This window comes from Phoenix dactylifera, chromosome 11, assembly GCF_009389715.1.
Source record: "Phoenix dactylifera cultivar Barhee BC4 chromosome 11, palm_55x_up_171113_PBpolish2nd_filt_p, whole genome shotgun sequence".
NCBI lineage: Eukaryota > Viridiplantae > Streptophyta > Magnoliopsida > Arecales > Arecaceae > Phoenix > Phoenix dactylifera.
The window spans coordinates 3,249,967-3,271,163 of NC_052402.1; the positions used below are offsets into that span (position 1 = coordinate 3,249,967).

Sequence of the window (21,197 nt, forward strand, 5' to 3'; positions counted from 1 at the left end):
ATCTTCTATCGTCAAAAATACTGCATGAATTGCGGTTAAAGATGGACTTACTATTATATCGATGATCCATCTAAAAAGATAAACCGATGCTATATATGCGAATCTAATGAAGCTTGATCTTGCTCGAGCAATAAAAGTTACCCCATCCTTAATCACGACAATCTTATCAAATTTAATCTCTCGTTATGTTTATTTTCTAGAGCCATCCGCGGTCGCGATAATTTTCGACTTTCTAGTTTCCTTCACATCTGTTTCATTGTGCGTTCTCTGCGTCCCAGGGAGCCTCTATTCAGAGTTCTAATCGAGTGAGGCACTTATGGCTTTCTTGAGCTACCGATTATGGCCTGGGGCCGGTGCGCGCGGACCTCACATCACATGGTGTTAATGGCACAGCAGTCGCCACTGAAGTATGGTGCTGCTATTTTTTTGGTTGGTGTCTCCTAGCCAGACGAGACCTTCAGAGAAATCAAAGAGTGGCCCCTGAAAGGACCATCAAGCTGCCCTGGGTCCAGGCGCATGGGGTGCTGGCCCTTCGATTGCGGAACGTGGCCTGGGACCTAAACTCTGTCCTTCCGTTCTCTGGTCTTCCGATTACCCAAAAGACTCGTCCATTTTGGGCGGAAAAAGTAGCCCATATCCATATTCATATTTATTTTATTTGACGATTACAAATATGGATATAGATATTAGTCGAATACAAAAATTCATATTCATACTTATTTTAAATAGATATGGATACAAATCAATACCGAAAGATAGATATAAATACAGATATAAATCCGATAATTGAGCTTTATGACAAGAGAATCATATATATTATTAGGTGAACGATGAATCAAATTAATAACAAATCGATATAGTCATTTATTTTTTCTAAAAATTCATAAATACTATATAAAATTAAATAGAATTACGAATAAAATTGGATATTCGGATACAGATCAGATAGTTGTTTATTTATATTTATTTTTTTTAACAAATATGGATATGGATATCAATTGGATGCTCAAATTCCTGTCTATATTCAGATAGATTTGAATACCAAAATAAATCCGGATAGATATTATTTGATCAATTTTCATCCCTACTTCATCATCTTTGTTCTTTCCTCCTCTCACTATCACAGCCAAAGCTCGCGTCAGCAAAATGAGGGTGCACTTCGTACTGCGTGCAAAACCAGCAACCAGGGGCGGCCCAATGCATTTGGGGGCCTCGGGCGAACTCACTAAATGAGGCCTTTTTTAAAATAATAATAATAATAATAAACTTTTAATAAGTATAAAATACTTTAAAAAATTATTTAAAAATAATCCGTCTAGCTTTTTGAGATGCAAAATTACTAATCAAACTTTTGTACTCAAGATTCATTAAAATATTATTTTCAATCGATAATATAGCTGCTCCTTTTTGAGATTGAATGAGTTTTTCGATTTTTCTTTTTTTTTTAAGTTTTTCATATCCACATTCATATTTTCTATTAGACATTTGAATATAAAAATTATATTAGTAAACAAAACAATTAAGATAATTACTACAAACAAATTAAAATATAAAAGAGAAAAAATAGAAGAGAAAAATTGTAACAAAATTATAGAAATTGCAATAAAATTAGAAAAATTAAACACTGGATGTTGAAAATATAATCAAACAACAAAAGGGGGTTAGAAGGATCACACCATATGTTGTGCACTTGTGCTACAGTGACTAGGCCCACTACCCAGTAAGGCAGTAACCCACTGACTCACTGAGTCACTGTCAGTGTCACAGACTGACAGTCTCTCAGTGATACGGACGGGAGGGAGGGCTGAGGGTGAGGGGACGGCCGGGCCTCTACTGCTTCACGGGACAACGGGAGCCGGGGCCGGCGAGGGAGGCGAGGAGGTCACGCCGTCTGCCGTGCTGTCACGGGATCACGGGCTCACGGCCTCACGCCTCACGGGAGCCGGGGCCGGGAGCGGGCGAGGAGCGGAGGAGGTCACGGCTCACGGACTGACGGCCTGACGGCTGACGGTGTCACAGGCGGGGTCCGGGGACTGGGAGGCGCTCAGGCGGAGGAGACGACCTCGCCGGCTCGCTGGATTGAGCCGGACGGGCCGACGGGCGACGGGGTCACGGCCTCACGAGAGCCGGGGGCCCGAGAGGCGGGAGGGAGGCAAGGAGCCGAGGAGCCGAGGAGCCTGGATGGCTGGATGCCAGGGAGGCGGGGACGGTCGCGGCCTCGCGGGATGCCGGGGCCCGAGGAGGCGGGGAGGCGGACTGGCGGAGGCGCGGCCACGCGGGGGGAGGCGAGGAGGAGACGAGTAGACGACCCAGGCGGCAGCCGGCAGGCAGTCACACGGTCACACCTTCACGGAACAGTCGAACAGAGTTACAGAGTAGAAGAGGTTTGAGGAAATAGGAATGAGGAGCAGAGGAGGAGGAAGCAGAGCTGCAGAAGTAGCCAGAGGATGCGGATGAGGAGGAAGTAGAGCTGCAGGATGAGGCGACCCGCGTCTTGTCGAGGTAGCCGTTGGCTCCTGCCATCCTGCGGGCTGCGGCTAGCTAGCTAGTAGAACCTATATTTCGTGAGCTGGGAGGGTAGAGGCGTAGAGCGTAGGATGCCGTCGCGGGGCCTTCTCTCGAGCCGGAGCCTTGGGCGACCGCCTAGGTCGCCTAAGGCTTGGGCCGCCCCTGCCAGCAACCTCTCGAGCTGTTCAAAGTGAAAACTGGTGAGAATAACCAGCCAGCGCAGTTGGCCCAGTTTATGGTATTCTTGACATCAACAAACTAAACATGCCGGTCTCATGGTGACGTTCCCGCTGTTCCTCAAAAGAGACTGACCGACGTTTTGCATGCAACAACCCAAAGCCGAAGGGAGAAACGACATATACACCATAAGAGAAGGGCACAGTCAAAAATGGCAGACGTTCTCCCAATTTGACCCACGTTACGGATCATTTCATCAGTTGTTAAAGTCATGGCCCCAGTTAAACATAATGTGGCCAATGTGGATTAAAGTATTCATCCCCACCACCTTCACTACAACCATGGAAGATACAAATGCAGCTAGACAAGCAATTTTGTACTCAATACCCTCTGAAGGCCTGTTAAAAGTTGCAAGATTCCTATTCTAGTACCTGTGCAAACAATCAGAAAAAATGACTAAAGAATTACCATATGATGTATAAGAGAATTCCAACAAATACTTTATTTATGTAAAAAATAATTAAGAGAGTTCCATAAGATGTGCACAGACAACTATATTGACTACAAGTAGTACAGGATGAAAAAGACATGACAATATGAAACCTGAGCAGTCCAACATATAAAAAGACCAAAGAGTAGCACCATTGGGATTGACATATGGCTAAAGTTCTTAAGCTACACAGCACCATTTGAGAAACATATAAATTTCCTCTTTCATACCTTCTCTGACATCCACCTCACTGTAAGTTGCAGCTTAAAGAACAAGGCAGGATCAGTGAGGCTATTGAACTAGATACAACAATGCCATGTTGAACAGGGCAGCCCTGCTAATAGCCAGTCATCAGTAAGATTCATGAGTAGGGCTATCAGAATGCATATCCATCAATGAGTCGTTTGAGCTGGGACAATTAGACTCCTGGTTTTGACTGAGAGAGTTCACTTCATGGTTCCTAGCTCCATTTCCAGTGGGCAGATAACCACTTGCCTCATATTCACTTCCCTGAGCCAGATGATAGGGCTGAAGACTCCTGCGAACAGGGCTGGAAAGAGCATTCGAGAAAACTGAATTTTTTGCCTGATCAGAAGGACTAGGTTGGGGAGCAAGTCCAACTGCTGCCCGCCCAAAAAAAACAGACGGTTGTTGAACAATCGAGTTTGTAAAATGCATTGTAGTTTGCAGATGTGGATGTTGGTGTTGGAATTGCAATCTTGGAGACACTATTGCATCCTCTCCTCCATAATCCATCGCATTCTGCAAAAATCGACTTCAAGTTCTCTGGCAGATGCCATTTATAATTTCACCATCACCAAAAAAACCTGTTTATAACTCAGATAGAGAGAGAGAGGGAGAAAGAGATTGTTGTCGACATGATAACGAAAAGGCAAAAATTAAGGTGGGGCAAGTAATTATATGATACATAACAAATGTTGCAAGAAAACAAAGAATGTGTTCGGTTACATATTTGTTTGGCGGTAAGTTGCATGTGCATTTTTAGCACATTCAAACTTGAGATTAATTGCAACGGAAATAACAAATCGTATATTTAAATGAATGAAGTTCCAAATAGCACACGATGATTGATGTTAGAAATGTGGAAGCTTGAGATGGCCTGAAGTAGCCAAGAGAATTTGCAACAAGGTTACTAGGTTTATATCATGGTACTTGAATTCCAAATTGTAGGTACTGCCTTATTTAGTTGAAGAATGACAGATGCATCCAAGCAAAAGGAGAAAAAAGAGGGAAAAAAGAAGAAAAGTGCCATTTTGTTGGAAAACCAGATATGCATCTAAGCAAAAGGCATAACCCAAAAGATTAACCAATAAAAAGCATCAATTTCTAGAACTGAATACACAGGAAGGAAGGAATGGGGATTGGAAAAGGAGCAATATTCACTAGCTTGAATCGCATGCTTTGCATCCATGAAGCAAAGACATGTCGCCGAAATGAAATTTTAGAAAAACAGAGAGAAACAAAACAGAAGATATATAGCTAGATGAAATGACAAAGCTAAAATAACAGTCATTGTGATAAAACCTGGATATAGGTAAGTATATCATCTACATTCACCCTTGACCCCTCCTCATGTTGTCTCAAGACCCACTGGTAGACCTTCCCCTGCATAAATCCAAAGGCAACAAGAAGCTGGGTAAGCACAAAAGCAGACATGTTACAAAAATTGCATTCTTTCGTGTTATTTGAACTGTCCAACTTTGGACCACTTGATGCATAAGCTAGAAGTCTCCAAATCACATGATTTTTTTGGTTTGTAAGCAGTTTACAGGTAATAGATCACATCTAATGGCTTGGACCATCGATGTGAGACTCCCATCATCCAATTCAAAAAAGGTTTAATTCTATAGGAGTTACACTAGGTATAACTAGAATCTAACCATATATATACATATACATACATACATATATACATATATATATATATATATATATATATATATATATATATATATATATATATATATATACATGTGTCTGTGTGCAAGCACACACACACACACATATAAACACATTAGTTTCATTTATATATCCTTCAATTTCAAAACTTTTGGTATATGAAATTTTCATCTATAACTTAATAGGGTAGAAAGGATAAAAACAACAACATACTATAACATGTTTGGATGTTTGTACTTGACTTTAGATTGCATATCGTTACAATTTTCAGTCAATCATTGTTATATGATTAATTATCAGGTGTTTGTAGTTCGTAATTTACCTTCGGAGCATTAGTTGGATGCTTCATTGATAAGCTTTAGGAAAAACCTTAATACATAAGGTGGCATGCTCCAGTGTAAACATCAGTAATGAGAGCCAAGAAGGAGATAAAGACAATAGGAAGTTATAATCTCAAAAGAAAATGGATTAAGTAAGATCTTCAAATGCAGGACAGAGAAGAGCACCATAAATTTGTAGGGTAGATATTCAAATATGTTGTATAATCAACATAGATATACCATAACCACTGAGCCTTTTCCCAACAATTTGTGGTCGGCTATAATCAACATAGATATGATCTATGTAAATGCACTCCTACATCTTCATACATATTGAACTAGAATCCTAACAGAAGGATTTAACCATTTAGGTTGAACCCTATTAGTGCAAACCGATCAATGAGTCCTTTAATTTTGAATATCCATACTATTGTGCATGAAGAAAAAAAAAATGCTCATGCAAATGCTTATGCATTGAGTAATTGCAAAACAAAACAATTTTAATGACAAGACACAATGTTTTCATTCAAAACACAGTTTAGGAGCATCCACACCCAATAACAATTGGTTTTTATGTGCTTTAAGTAGCACGAATTGTGATCATTGATCAATGAGACAGACACCCAAATTATGTCCCAACTTACATTCCAACACGTCAGCTCCATTGGTGTCATTCATTTTGTATCTACTTGATGCAAAAAAAAGATAGCTCCAAGATATAAGGTTTTTTGTTTGGAGACATGTTTTAGTTCATGATCAACAGTTGGTTCCTCAATATACATGAGCCATCATTAATTCTACACAAATAGGATATGGTTTCAAGGTCTATCAATGAGCATTGTTTTTAAAAATGGATTGTGCCACCTGAGTTCTTGTCTTAGGCATGGCTATCACCAAGTTGTCTCATGTAGCACTTGGCAGCCCATGCAAGTAGTGAAGACCATTGGTTAGCTTAGAAGCAACTGTTGGGCCTAAAACAAGTGCCTTTGTTAATCTCTTAGGAAAATTAAAAGAAAAACTTTGTCAACATCCCTTGAGGTTGAATAGCACAAGAGCGAGCATCAGTGATTGTCGAACTGGCCCGAACTAGGTAGTTTGGTCTGTATCGAACCGAACCAACGCCAAGTCGGAACAATTCAGCGGATCGGGTTGTTTCGGTTATAAAACCCCTCCCCACCTCTCGGTTCAATTATAAAACCACCTCCCTCGCCTCTAGTTCGATTATAACCCTCCGACTCGCGATGGTGTTCGAGTGCACCTCCCCTCTACTCACGACAATTCGAGAGAACCTCCTTGTGACATTGCTCACTCTCCCCTCAACCATCACCTATAAGCCTTCCCCCCTCTCTCCCTGGTAGGGTTAGGGTTTAGCCCTCGGCTCTCCCCTTCCTCCCTCTCCCTCCTCTCTCTCTCTTGCACCGCTAGGGTGGGTTCAGGTTTAGCCCTCAGCCCTCTCCCTCTCCCTCTCTCTCTTCTTCTCTCCTTTTCTCCCTCTCCCCCTCCCTCTTCCAATTTCAATATGCCTCAAAACAATACAATACAAACTTGTACTGTACTGAACCCATCACCGGCCATTACAGCATCCAAAATGGGGGGAGGGGGGGGGGGCCTAGGGCCTTGGCACACAAGTTGTCAATGCGGCCTTCACCACATACAGATGTTGCTTCTTCTGCTACTGCCACCAACTTGGAGTGAGTTTTGCTGTATTTTGCACTCTAAACTCTAGATGTCCATGTTGTGGTAAAGAGCCTGGCAGATCCAAGGCTATCTACCATCACCTGGAAACATCGAAAATATTGCCTTTATATTAAATAATCTCAATCTCTTCATGTACATTTCTATGCATGTCCAAGTTCCATGATTGATACATTTCAGGTCCGATCCTCTTCCTTCTCCCATCTCCACTCTTCTTCCTACTCAAACTCCCGATCCCATTAAATTTATCATAAAGTAGAAGAAGTTCTTTATTCAGTAATTCTATTCTCCAGGACCAGCTCATCTTATTTTCAAGTCTCTTCTCATTTATCTCATCAATAGAAAATAGGAGGCATTTGGTGTGAGGACCCGTGCGGGCGTGTGTTTAGTCCCACATCGGTTATTCGCTGGGTAGATCTTGAGTACTTATACAGGATCAAGGAACCTAAATAATAATTTCCGGCTAGCCATTTTGGGTGAGATCCTGGGTTGTTACAAATGGTATCAGAGCGGACCCGGCCCATAACCTATATGGACTAGGAGACACTGCAGCACGGATCCATTGGGGCTGACCGCGGGCCAATCATGGTGTTTGTGATTAGATTTGAATAGATTTGAACCCTTAGCCTGACGAGGACGTCAAGGCTTGAACGGGGGAAGTATGTGAAGACCCGTGCGGGCGTGTGTTTAGTCCCACATCGGTTATTTGCTGGGTAGATCTTAGGTACTTATACAGGATCAAGGAACCCAAATAATAACTTCCGGCTAGCCATTTTGGATGAGATCCTGGGTTGTTATATTTGGAGGCACAATCTAGGGTTCCAAGGTGCCCTTCTCTTTTCTTGTTCATGAAATCCCATGCCTTCTTCATTCAACTGCAATCTTCTTGCACCTTTCTTACATCAGATCCCTTCATCTACCATGCACAATGTCATGCAAAATGGAAAAGAGTACTTGCCAAGAACAAAGTAATTGGAAAAGGGTACTTGCCAAGAACTACTTCTAAGACACAAATAGATCCATGCATTAGCACAAACAAGAATGAAGCATGCTACTCTCAAGTTTGGGGCGATTAAGCACTGGATAATGTCAATATGTACTTAAAGTGGGTAACTGGGGACTGGGTCCAACCAATTTATTGATTTCATCAGAGTTCTTCAGACCTCCCTCGTCTTCTCCTTCTGACCAAAACGAATCTTCCCGTTCCACTATGAGGTCAATCCATCATAATCAACACAGACTCTAAACAGAATTTGACTAAGGAGGCCTTAAAAATTTCACCTATAATCTAGCCAATCACAAGCACTACATGGAAAATGATGCCATGCAACAGCTTCCACTATTCACTCGATAATCCGGATGAAGTAAAAGAACCGCTCACAAGAGGAAGAAAGCGACAAAATACACCAAAAAGCTACTCGCTCGATCACTTAAGAACAGAACGAAATAGAAGAAGATCGCTCGATCAGAAGAAAAGAACAGGAAAAAGCTTAACTTGGCAAGATCATGGAATCACAAAAGCACAAAACAAACTCAGAACATGCATATAAAGAGGAAAAGAAAAGAAACTGCACTCCATCAAGGACCAAAATGTGAACAGCGACAGAAGAAAACAAAAAAAAAATCCGAAAAAGAAAGAAGAAATTTTACAAAGATTCCATTAAAGAAGAGCCAATGCAAATTGAATCCATCAAGTAGGAACCAGTAACGATCTAAAGAAACCATAAAGCAACAACCTTTCAATCATCAATCAAAATGACAGTTTAGGAGAAATATATATATCCATCAAAGATGAACCTGGGAACGATCGATTGATGAGGATGAGAGAGAGAGGAACCAGGGCATGGCGCTCGCCGGCCTGGAAGGAGAGCTTCTGATGGTTCATGGCCTGGGTGTAGAACTGAGAGAGCGAGTTGGCCGCGCTGCAGAAGGTGGAGTAGAGCGTCCGATCCACCTCGTCGAGGCGCGTCGCGTCCGATTTCCGCCTCCGCGCCATGGATTCGATTCCGAGGAGAAGAAATAGAAACGATCACGATTCACGAACGATCGGTAATGGAGGAGGAGGAATTATAGAAGAAGAGCTCCTCTCTCTCCTCTCTAAATCCCTAAGCCGCTTCAGAAACGCCAGTGCCAAAACAACGCCTAGAGAGAGGAACCTTAGCTTAGAGACGTTTTATTTATTATTTTTCCGACCGACGCTCCCACGCCGATTCAGGAAAGGCGGCCGTTCTCCCTCCGCCTGGGCGTGCTCCGAGGAGGTGCATGTTAACACGTGGACTCGGGCCGTCGTGGAGAATCAATTTCTTTTATGCAGGTGCGTAGATCTGCCGTTTGATATTTGCGATGGACGGAAGATCCTGTATCTCGCATGGAATTTATATGAGGGCATGTGCATGCAGTAAGGGGGTTTGATGGGCTCCCTCTCTCCGCGCGCCATTGTTGCGACTTCAGTGGCTTTCGCGGACTCATACGGGTATGCATTTGGCCCCACGTTACGGATAGATTTTAGATATTTATCTCGAATTAAAAAATTTAAATAATACTTTTTAGCTATTTTTTTGGGATAAATTTTAAATTATTGTAAATGGTATTAAAATATATCCGGCCCATGCAGGACACTGTAGGAGCCATTCGTGGTGTTTACGATTAGATTTTTTAAAAAAATAGATTTGAGTTCTTAGCTTAGCGAGAATGCCAAATCTCGAAAAAAAATATATAAAGATGGGTAGAATCGTGTATTTAGTCCCACATTGACTACGTAACTCAATATTAAACATTGAGTCAAAAAAAAACTAAAAAATATTAAAAAAATAGTGCCTATAGTTTTCTCCTTCTTTTTTTTTCTCTTTTTTCTTTTTTTTTTTTACTGTTTTTGTTCGTTCTTTTTTGAAGCTAACATATATATACTAACATACACGCGCGTGCATAGATCATCCATTTTACATGAGAATTTACCTCCTCAAGTCCAATTTATAAGGTCACGTGACCATAGCACCTGACGTGCTTGGACTTGGAAAGAAATGTGTAATCTGTATATCTGCAGATAACTCTATAGTCCATGTTAATATCTCTCTCATTACAGCATAATATTAATTTGTAGTAGCAAAGTAGGCCGTTTGGTGTCTTTCCGGCTCTTGGAAATTAAACATGATCATTGAAGTTCATGAGTGATGGTTTACTTCTCAGCCAAGTGCTTGTATTTAAGACTTGATTAGTCCAAGGCAAGACACTAACCTTCAATGACTTTTTATAATAGCATAGTTATTTTTAAATAATAAAAATATAAATCATTTTTTATCTATTTAGTTTTTATAGATTTTTTTAATGAATTTATCAGATTTTTCTGAATTTTATTTTTTTCTTTTAGCCAATTGTTTGTGAATGCCAATCTGGCGACGGTAACAATTCAGATCCTTATTCAAAAAAATTAGTCGAAAGGTATTATTTGAGTTCCTTAATTTTATATAAATATTTAAAATTTATCTAATATATAATCGATGTGGGACTAAATACACGTTTCTATAGGTCATCACATCTCCACCTATCTCTCTATGGCCCAAAGCAAACACGTGCATGCAAATAATTGATTAGACTAGGCTGACTTAGCCCTGGAGGAGTGATGGATGTTTCCAAATTTGACTCTCATATCTATCAAACTAGAACATGCCCCAAATGAGTAAATCTGTTCAGAAAGGGACAACCACGATTCATTTAAAGTTTACCTTGAAAATATACCGTGATAATTCCTAGTTTTTAAACAAGAAATCAGAAAAGATTTTCATATACAATATTTTTTCTACAAAGGGGGTCGATATGTATAATCATTCAGCTAATGTCAATAAATAGTTTTTCGGATTCTCTTGAATAATTTGTTTCTGTGCTTTACGTATGACCTCTTACAGAACATTATCTAAAAAGCATGTGATAATTACGTACAAATATGTAATATTAACCATGTCAAGGGGTTAGATGTGAAATTATTATAGCCAACTACGCCATCAAAATAATTTTCTGAATTACATCAAACTTGCCTCTTAAGAAAAAGATAACTGATCGGTTATCATTTGCTTTTTTTTTGTATATAAATTTCTTTAAGATATCATATTATTTTTTATGCTTTCAAAGCATCTAAAATCTTGCACAGAGGGAGTCAACAACCGATGGTAGATATTTGACCATGTCATAGATATCTAAATCTTCCAACTATGAGGAAGAATATCAACCAATGAATTAGCTTACGAATGTAGCCAATGGCAGTGATCTTACTTTCTGTGGCCACAATTACATTCTTTAAAATCTGATATAGTTATTTATAGTTGGTACCTTCCGTCTATCTCTTTTTCAAAAAAATTATATTTCTAAATCTAAAATCCTACAAAAAATCACATACTTTATTGATAATATGGAGAAGTAAAGGGGTTATATGTAAATTTTGTTTAACGAAGCACCATTACATGACACGTCAAGTCGTCAACTTGAAGATATTTTACACATGACCCTCCATCAAACATAACATTACCAACGCTGCGACGTACTCTAATAATATCGAGAACAAAGGGGGTTATCCATAAACTTTGTTCGAGTAACGACATATCGGCCACTAGATTGCCGACAATATGTACGCTTTCTGCACGCCCACATAGCTCCGTTGCAGTTGGCCCAATTCCTCGCCGATCTGAAGCGCGCTTTAAGGGAACCTCCGAGTCTTACCCCTCCTTTCCTTATTTTCCGTCCTAGTCTGGGATCCGGACGCCGAGATCTCGAATCAGAGAAAACCGCGATTTCTGCGGCGCATATATCGCCGCCGCCAAATCTCCGCAGCCAATTTCGTCGGATCAGGGATCTCCTCCAGGTGCGATGCCTTTTCCAATTTTTCTCCATTTTTCTTCTATAAGTTTTTATTGGGGCATAATTTTGGTGTAGAAAGGGTTAGCGGAAGCCTAAGATCGGGGTTTTAAGTTGGAAAAGAGGGAGCGGATTTAGTCTTTCCGATCGGTTGAATGTGCTTTTATTCTACATTTTGATCGCCGCTTTCTTGCTTCACCTTTTTCTTTTATATTTAATAACGGCCCAGTTCAGTTCAGTTTCCTTGTTGCATGTTTTCAAGAAAATAGAAATCACATTGGATCGGTTTACTTCAAAAGGATTTCTTTTCTCCTCTTTGGGCCGAATCGGAGATCGCGTTTGATCTTTGTTTTAATCCGCGGATTTTAATTTTACTTATCGCTCAAAGATTTGAGAAATATCGTGAAAATTATTCTTTTGAAACCGATTCTTGATCAGATAAAAAAAAAATCTATCCTTGTAGTTCTAGTTCAGATTCCATTTCATTAACAAAGGTTCCGCTTTGCTCTGGGAAAAAAAAAAGACCCTTTCTATTTCCACTTTTTAATGAATTTCCTTATAAATGTCAAAGCAGGAGAGGCAATCACAAGTCTCTGCATAGTCTTTTTAATTATTTAAAATTCATTGGATTTATTAGAAATATGGAAGATCCTTTTCTCCTATTCAACTACCAGTGCTATGTGAGAGAGAGAGAGAGCCTTGAATTTCTGGTCAACTGAAGTATAGTTTAATATACTTTATGTGCCATAGTTGAGAGAGCTTGTCTTAACTACTCAGATATTCATTCAATGGCATCTGTATAATAAATTCTTCTGCATGTTTTCAATTAATTTGCACGCCCATATAATACTCTTGAAACAACTTATTTGTTTGATGCTATATATGTGTCAACAAAATTTTGACTCGCAACTTAAGGCTTTGATATCGAGCAACCTTTGTTGAACTTAAAAAAGTGGAATCGAAGGATTTGAATTTGCAGGAAGATTTTAAGCATCAATTTTCGAGTGCAAAATATCCAAGAAAAAAGTAATGGAAGGAATTTTATCAGGGATCCATATTACTAACCAACATCATAGATGTTGGCTTCTTAAATTCATGCTGAGTTTTAGTCCCATTGAAAAAGAGCATCTTATCAACTGGTTTTTTAGCCTCAAAATTATCCTATCTGGGATCAATTGGTATCAGCATCAAGTTGTTGACAATCTCACTTCTTACAGTTACAATGCTATTTTGAACACTTTGAGGAATAAAAGGTTGAATATTATTTAGATGGGAAACGTGATGTTTTCAACTATATGCATTATATAAAAGATTGATAGAAGCGTAATTGATTTTGTTTTCTATGTGGGCTTGCATGCAGTGTGGAGTATTGATGGATAAAATGAAGAGTTGCTACTTGGGGGCCTAGAAAAAAAAACTTGGTTTATGCAGTCTGGATGAGCAGTGGAAATGCTATTGACTGTGGAAGGAGGAGGATTTTTTTCTTCTTCAGCATCAGGGTATAGTAAAGGCCTTGCCCTTCTGTTCCTTGGCCGGAGTTACGAAGAAAGGCTGATGAGAGTTTCACCGTGGAATCAGTATCAACTGGTTGAGCAGGAAGTTGAGACAGGATTTCAACTGGCTTCAAGGAAGAACCAATCTTCTTGTGGATGTGCTTCCTTCATCTGCTTTGGTTGTGCACCTGCAGGAATTGATGGTTCATCTCCTCCTAAAGTGGGTCCTGCATGTCAGCCTGAAGTTTTATCAGATTCTTCTTCTTCTTCTTCTTCTTCTTCTTCTTCCTCTTCTGATAAGGGCAAGTTAGCAATTAGTGATGCTGTTAATGGGAATGGAAGAAACACTTGTCTTAAGAGCAATCTAAAATGGCCCTCCACAGACTCTTCAGCAGTGGTTACTGAAGTTGATGATGCACATGAATCTGTGGAAGAGATGCCAAATAATACATCTCGCTGTGTTGAAAGAAGGAAGGTGCAGTGGACTGATGCATGTGGAAAAGAGCTTGCTGAGATAAGGGAGTTTGAAGTCAGGTATATGTTTGGCTCCTAAATATTAGTAGACAATTTCAGAGAGAATTTTTAATATTTCACGTTGCTTATAAATTTTTTATGCATTAGATATTGATTGGAAGGAGACAATCCATGTATGACTTGGTTATATCATTTCTCTTTTTGTTAACTTTGCTAGATCAATTATTTTACTCATCCTTTTAGGAACTAATATAGTCTACAAAAATGTAAATCCTGGTCCATAATTGTGCCTATAGCTCTTAATGTGCATTTGGTTGGGCGTCATGCATTTATATGTGTAAGCTGTGTTTGATCCCATGTTGACAAAATCAGGAGGTTTCTTTCCATTTGCAATCATATCCATATGCATAATTTTATATCTATATATATATATAATTTTTTATGTCTGTCTATGAACCTTTCATTGTTTCATTCTTTTTTTTATTTAAAAAAAAATTCTGAATTACTTATGACAAAATGGAAATGTGAAATTTTTGAGTAGTCTACTTCCCTTCAAATGATGAATCCTATATATAATATGGATTTATTTAATATTTATCAACACATAATTGTTTATTCTTACAAATGTTAGTGTGCACATATGAGTCTGTATACATATATAATTACATATGTGTACATTTATGTCCCCATATATATATTATGTTTTTATGTGTGTGCATATTATGTACATAGACATGCATAGATACATACATGCATGCATATGCACATCTATGAAGGTCTAGGCAAGGGTTCACCAGGTGTTCTGAGGGATATTGATTGCCCAGGCAACAACTCTTCACGTCACGAGGCAAGATATCCAGAAGCAGAAAAGACACAAATAAGAGGGGATAAAACTGATGGGAATCTAGATATCCAGTTGAGATAATCTGGTGATGTGACATGGGATTCAGCAGTTCCGCTACGTGGATTTCATACATGGGCAAATGTTTCTAAGAGTAACATCTATGACATTCTGAATGGAAATGTTGAGTGGTGATATGAAACGATGTCTGATGATGAGTGTTACCAATCGTGTTGGTCAGAAATAATGCCAGTGTCCCTATGCACAGGATTACACCAATCAGATGGAGCATTGATGAAGGTTAACAAGTGACCAATGAAAAGTGCAAGCAAGTTTCTGGTGCTACTTTGTAGGCTATGGATCTTGTAGTAGGGGATTATGTGAATCATGTTTTAGATCTGATCTATGAGGTGTCATATGTCTATAGATCTCTTCTATTATATGGTTTTGGCTTTTCAAATGTTGGGATATTTCAGCCTTAACTGTAATATTGTCACCCTTATTGTATGTTCATTCTATGAGTGATGGTGATACTGAGATGGGAAACCAATGGAATGGTTTGCACATGCAACTGGAGCATGATTGGTTCCTCTTAAAGAGGTAGAGGTATTGGATCAATATATCAAAAGGGGAGAGGACAGTTAAGAATTGGACCAATTGGTACAATAACTGAAGAAGTTAGCACAAGTATCAGTATGTCGTCCTGGATGAAAAATATTTGTAAATTCTAATATAGGCTGTTGCCAATGAATGACATGCTGGTAGGAGTCCATATTGGACTATGAGTGCATTCCTGGTTCTACTCCAATGCATATGCTTAGCTCCAAGGCGTTGTTGCCTGGACCTGTTGCTCATTATCTGTCGGTGTTGGGTACTGAGGTATCATTCAGTTATCGACTTCTCATGATATTGGAAGCCTTTATATTGGAAACACTCCCATAGTCATACAGCAATTATTATAACACTGATGACAAAGCTTTGTTATTATATTAGCTTGCATGGAACACAATAGTTTTAAGTCATCAATTTAGTTTCTGATGCATCTGTTCTGATTTCTTTATTAAATGCAATTCTTATGCTGCAATATGAAAATTTTAAATTCTGCAGTGATGATGGTTTATCAGATGAAGAATTTGAACATGAAGGTATTGGAAGATGTGAGTGTGTGGTTCAGTAGATTTTATCTTCTATAAGACTGGATCAATGGACGGAAGAAGGCAGGCTTGGTTCTCTTCTCTGGCAACCGAACAACTGTGTCATGTGATCAGGCAGATGCTCGCAAAGTTCTACAACTTTCCACAGTAAAGTTGCCTGTTGCTTGCCTTTATCATCTACAGAGATATTCTTTGAACTGATTGCTCGCAGGGAGGAGATCACAACATAGGCAACAATTTTGAGACTGACTCCATTGTCCATTTCCTTTGTTTCAGCCCATGTTTGAGATATCCTGCATCCCTTTTTCAGGATTTCAAATTTGTCAATTTGGCATCTCAATCTCCTTGTATCTTGCTCATCTTTAATTTTAACCTTTATCACACAATGTTTTATTTGCTTGCTGATTCTACTATGTGTTAGTCTGTTGCCACTTATTTTGATGACCATGGATATCATTGATTGGCTCTTGTTTTCACTTATATAAATGCTTGCGATCTCATGTTCGTTTGAATCAGGGTATTGTGGGCAAAATCTGAGTCATCTGAGGAGAAAGGAAGAATAAGCGACAGAACTCCTCAGATAGAATCAGTTAATACAGAGCTTTATATAAAAATTAAGAACCATTATGGCTGTTATGTCTTTATAAAGATAGGAGAGAATAAGCTGTTGGATTCAGGTTTCAAGCTTGAAATTTGCTGATTCAGATCAAATGGTAGAAAGAAGACACTGGGGGAAAAAAATGCAGGTAGATTTATTCTTTCCGGCCAATGTTGGTGGCAACATGAGTTATTTCTTGTGCGAGGTGTTTCTTATGCGCGGAAATCATATAACCTTACAATATTTAGAAAATTAATGATTATTTTTTTCAATTCCAGAAGCAATTTGTTCCGATTGCTAACCTTTCAAATTAAGAGCAGAACTAAACAAAGATCCCCAGAGGTTGCTTCCACCTAATTGCACGCTGGTAGAGCAAAGTGATTATTTTCAGGTCATGAGTAAGTGAATGACATGAATCACCGGAGGATGCTTCTGAAGCTAATTTATGTTGATCCTGATGCTCAGTAGAGGTGCTAAAACCTGTCCTAATGCTTCAGGTTTTTGTTCTGAAATTTAAATAGGTTGAGTACGGGACAGATTCTTGGAGTTGATTTGGATCATGAGACCATGCATGTATTTGGGTTAAATTTGGATTGGGTGAGCTCATGATCATGTTGTGAAGTTTTAGAGGTAATTCTGTTCCTTTTGATACCACTTGTGAGATTTAAGAGCCGGCCAATGTTGGATCCTGTGGAGTGCAGTTAGTCATGGGTTGGGGAGACGGCCTCCATTCACATCATCTTGTGTCCTGTTCGCATGCAAGGCAAGTTAAACTAAATAGCAGAATATAGTAAGCAGACCGGAAACGAACAACGCCACCCAAATCTCAGAGCTCTCCATGGAAAACTTGGCCATATCTTATCCACACCTTCCGTATTCAAACCTTCTTCTTTATATCTTTCTTGGTTTTTTCCCCGTCCCTTTCTCCGTTCCCCCGCCACCCTTCTGCTTCCCAGAGAAAAGCCAGAGCGGGAGAAACACAGAAGAGAGAGAGAGAGAGAGCACAGGAAGAAGATATGTCTATTGCTCCTTCCATCCCTTCCATAAAGATTAAAATCTCTCCTCCTCATCATCCATGTAAGCTCTCTTTAAAACCATCCACCATTATCAAGAGCTCTAAAGCTGAGGGCCCTCTAAGGAGACCTGCTGCTCCTCTCTCCCCTTCTCCCTCTCCTCCTCCCCCATCCCTCTCTCCCACTCCTCCTGTGAAACCAGCCACCCCATCCTGGTCTCCTCGCACGCCGCCGGAAGCGGCGGTGGCGACGAAGGAGGTGGTGACTTTGGAGTACCAGAGGAAGGTGGCCAAGGAGCTGCAGGAGTACTTTAAGCAGAAGAAGATAGAGGAGGCAGATCAGGGTCCCTTCTTTGGCTTCATGAGCAAAAATGAGATCACAAATGGCAGGTAATTGTGTGCTTGATTCAAAAACAAAATAAATTCTGTAGAAAAAAGGACTGCTTTTAATAAATTTAATGTTTGTTTTTGGGTTCTTTTATGTGTTTCTGTTTTGTGAGTAGGATTTGATGGCAGGCAATTGGATGTCGGGGTTTCTCTTTATTCTTGAATTTTTAAGCAATATGTTACTTAAGGAAGCCGAGGACTGATGGTGATTATAAACTTTGAACTGGTTTTTTATGCTTCTCAATCTTTTTTCTCGTAAAGAAATGTTTGTTTGTGACGATGATGGTGGTAGCAATATTAACAGTAGTAGTAAAAATAATTTTTTATTTTAAAAAATATTGAGAGTAAGGATTTCTTCCCTAGAAATAACAAAATATTTTTTAAGACAGAAAATATAAATAATAACACCAACTATATTTTTTTTATCTTGATTTTTATATTTTTTATTTTTAAAAGTAGAAAACAAGAAATAAAAGCAATGCCAAATAGCCCTCAACATCATCTTCCACTGTTGACAATTGTGGTATGGGACTGGTTTGATATTGCTTTCTGTATTCTAACAAGGAGCCATTTGCATGGCTGGTTGTCTGTTTGACAATTACAGATGGGCGATGTTTGGGTTTGCTGTTGGATTGCTAACGGAGTATGCAACGGGCTCAGATTTTGTTCAGCAGATAACGATCCTTCTCTCCAATTTTGGGATTGTGGATTTGGAATGATACTTTGTAAGCATCAAATTGTATACAAGTCGAATCAGTCCAATTCAACGCATCTTATTTGATCGTTTTGAATTCGACTGATTCTTGTTAAATGGACCATTTGGACTGTCATTATATTGCATTTTCACTCTTTTGTTGAATTCTAACAACGTAAAGTTTCATTGCTCTTTCTTTGTTCATGCGGAGAATGCTTAGAGTTGCATTTTAACATCCAAAGTTAAGTGAATTTTTTTCTCATACCTGCATTTGTCACAGTAAAGTTGCATTTACTTTCTCACAAAGATTACATGGTCTTAAAAGAAAAATATTGTCAGATAGTTGCCTTCTACCGGGACAAAAGAATTCCCAAGACTGTATTGCCTTCATTGAAAAGTAAGGATCCTATGGCAGATTAAACAAGTAAGGATATTGAAGTTGTAATTTTATGAGCCAGATACCGAGAACAAAGGGCAGTCAGTTACCTATAATTGTGTCATTGTTACTACATACCTAACACCATTGTACTGACCATGTTCCTGTGAAATCTCTTTTTGTTAAGATTGTATTGCAAAATTTTTCACACAGGTGAGATGGGAGTCCTGATTCTTGATCAGTAATGAGTTCATAGATTCATTCAAGGACCTGGTTCGTCACAAATAACAGAGCACCCAAACATAGCAGGGGTTGTTCTGTGCTTGCTCTTTTCCCCATTATCTTATATAGTGATTAACTGAAATGTTACCAAAAGAAATAAACTGTGCAATGCTTTCGAAGAAGCACGATCCAGTGTTTTAAAAAAACAGATTTTTGCAAGGATGATTTTGTTTTAGTCTCTATGGTGTGGACATTTAATCTAGAGGAGATCAAAATGTTGATAAATGTGATGAATTTGTGTGTATGTTTCAACCAAAAGAAATGGTAATGAAGATGGTATGCTGAATTGTGTTTGTTTCATCTAATGGAGATGGTAATGAAGATGAACTCGCGAAAAATCCATCACTCTCTGGTGGAAGAGAAGGAGTCTTTATTAGCTGTTTTGTTGTTTCCTTTGGAGGAGTTAGAACTCCATAAACTGTGGAACATTTTGGTTCCCTGGGAATTGTAAGCGCATGTAACTTGGGTTCCAGAGCACCAATCCTTATTTCCTACTCTTACCTGGAAGAATTTCTCTAGCAAGTGGAAACATCTTCCTTTGTCATGATGACATGATTGGCCAAAGGACAGGACATATCTTGGTTCGCACTAGACAATAAGCTAGGCCTGATTTAAAATCCATGTTCTTTCAAGTTCAACCAACTTGCTAATTCTTCATATAAGTGCCATTGAGTCTTCTTGTTAGATTTAATTGGGTTCATCTGCAATGGTGCAGTTGCTGCTAAGGTGATAATACTTCTTCTGTTTGACTTGAAGAATTGTTGCAGCCTGGGTTTAATAAATGGGTTTAATTAGCAATGGTGTTGATCTATTTAACTAGTCTTAGATTTTAGAACTGAAGCCTGGGTTTAATAAATGGGGTTGATCTATAGAGTAACAAAATGCAATGGTGTAAATATTATTACCCACGCGATAAACATTTTTCTCTGCACCCTGAAAGAATGCTGCAGCACAATTTCATTTAACCAGATACATTTTGCTTGAAGAATAGTGTAAATATTTCCAATCTTTTTTCCTTTTCTTTTAGCCGAAAACAGTAATAAGAATTCTCAAATATTAATCCATCTTAAATACATTTTTGGTTAACAAAACCATGGATGGTGTTGCCGCTAAATTCTGAATCGAGGCTGAGACTTGGCTCGCTTTGATGTTGGTAAGAGCCAAACTAAGTGAAATCGGATGAGACCGAGATGAGGAAAATTGGTTGCCTTTGAGGCTAACTTGTGAGAAGTCCACTTGCCGAAAAGATTCCGGCGGGAGGCCCTTCGATACTTAAATCAAAATAATAGAGCAACAATATGAAAGGGAGAAAAATGTAGAGAGAAGTCCCCAAATAAGTATACTTGAGGATCGTCGAGCCATCTTTTTAGAAAGGGTAAAATACTGATCCATTCCCCCCTCGCTTCGCTCGCCCCCTAAGGGGGTGTTCTTCTATAAGCCGAAGATTAAGTGTCTACTACAGCATCATATTTCATGATCATATTCTCTGAGCCGCACCTGGCATCTCAGTTGTTGTTGTTATCAACCGTGGTAAATCATTACATGATTTGGCGTGACGCGTCTTAACTATAAGGTAGTGGTCGGCTGCACGTCAACAATGTGGAAACCGTTCTTCATGAGCAGCATGCGATGAGCAGCACGCGGTGGCAATTTCGCCGATCGTGCATTGACTGCAGTGTTGCCATAACTGTTGATCTTTATTAGCACGAGCAAAGTGGCACTTTGGTTTTTACTGAAGTTATTCACCTCGGTTAATACTGAGGCCAAAAAGGTCGGTCTAAATCGACGACAGGATGTCCAATATTTCTTACATCAGATGGCACATGGTTTCAACCTATAATGGTTGACAATGGTTGTTATTAGGTTGGATTCATCTGACCATGCATCTGCAAAATTAATTAAAGGAGTGTTCTGTCTAACAAATGCTATGC

The 21,197-nt window shown here is 39.2% G+C and overlaps 3 protein-coding genes across 5 annotated transcripts; 2 read left to right on the forward strand and 1 right to left on the reverse strand.

Annotated features, from left to right (window-relative positions):
* Positions 1-3,162: 3,162 nt before the first annotated feature.
* On the reverse strand, positions 3,163-9,374 carry LOC103720668. 2 transcript variants are annotated; one of them, XM_008810495.4, is made up of 3 exons: positions 8,948-9,374; positions 4,721-4,801; positions 3,163-3,937 (listed from the first exon to the last, which is right to left on the reverse strand). In XM_008810495.4, the coding sequence occupies exons 1-3, from the start codon at positions 9,104-9,106 to the stop codon at positions 3,527-3,529; spliced, it is 651 nt and encodes a 216-aa protein (XP_008808717.2). In that variant the 5' UTR covers positions 9,107-9,374; the 3' UTR covers positions 3,163-3,526. The 2 variants fall into 2 exon arrangements, with proteins under 2 accessions (XP_008808717.2, XP_017701586.2); XM_017846097.3 differs by having other exon boundaries at positions 8,908-9,089.
* A 2,398-nt stretch (positions 9,375-11,772) lies between these two features.
* Positions 11,773-16,393, forward strand: LOC103720684. 2 transcript variants are annotated; one of them, XM_008810526.4, is made up of 3 exons: positions 11,773-11,962; positions 13,316-13,982; positions 15,888-16,393. In XM_008810526.4, exons 2-3 carry the CDS (start codon positions 13,405-13,407, stop codon positions 15,889-15,891), a joined length of 582 nt encoding a protein of 193 aa, XP_008808748.2. In that variant the 5' UTR covers positions 11,773-11,962; positions 13,316-13,404; the 3' UTR covers positions 15,892-16,393. The 2 variants fall into 2 exon arrangements, with proteins under 2 accessions (XP_008808748.2, XP_008808740.2); XM_008810518.4 differs by having other exon boundaries at positions 11,776-11,962; positions 15,871-16,393.
* Positions 16,394-17,531: 1,138 nt separating this feature from the next.
* LOC103720677 (light-harvesting complex-like protein OHP2, chloroplastic) lies at positions 17,532-18,633 on the forward strand. Its single transcript, XM_008810507.3, has 2 exons — positions 17,532-17,917; positions 18,519-18,633. Exons 1-2 carry the CDS (start codon positions 17,532-17,534, stop codon positions 18,631-18,633), a joined length of 501 nt encoding a protein of 166 aa, XP_008808729.3.
* Positions 18,634-21,197: the final 2,564 nt, after the last annotated feature.

Bases quoted from the DNA above. Each gene is read 5' to 3' on its own strand.
- LOC103720668 (XM_008810495.4), bottom strand. From the start codon at position 9,106: ATGGCGCGGAGGCGGAAATCGGACGCGACGCGCCTCGACGAGGTGGAT. The intron at 4,802-8,947 runs GTTCCTCTCTCT...GGATTTATGCAG, and splicing joins CCGGCGAGCGCCATGCCCTG to GGGAAGGTCTACCAGTGGGT. The intron at 3,938-4,720 runs GTTTTATCACAA...CGATTTTTGCAG, and splicing joins ATATACTTACCTATATCCAG to AATGCGATGGATTATGGAGG.
- LOC103720684 (XM_008810518.4), top strand. From the start codon at position 13,405: ATGCTATTGACTGTGGAAGGAGGAGGATTTTTTTCTTCTTCAGCATCA. The intron at 13,983-15,870 runs GTATATGTTTGG...TAAATTCTGCAG, and splicing joins ATAAGGGAGTTTGAAGTCAG to TGATGATGGTTTATCAGATG.
- LOC103720677 (XM_008810507.3), top strand. From the start codon at position 17,532: ATGTCTATTGCTCCTTCCATCCCTTCCATAAAGATTAAAATCTCTCCT. The intron at 17,918-18,518 runs GTAATTGTGTGC...TGACAATTACAG, and splicing joins AATGAGATCACAAATGGCAG to ATGGGCGATGTTTGGGTTTG.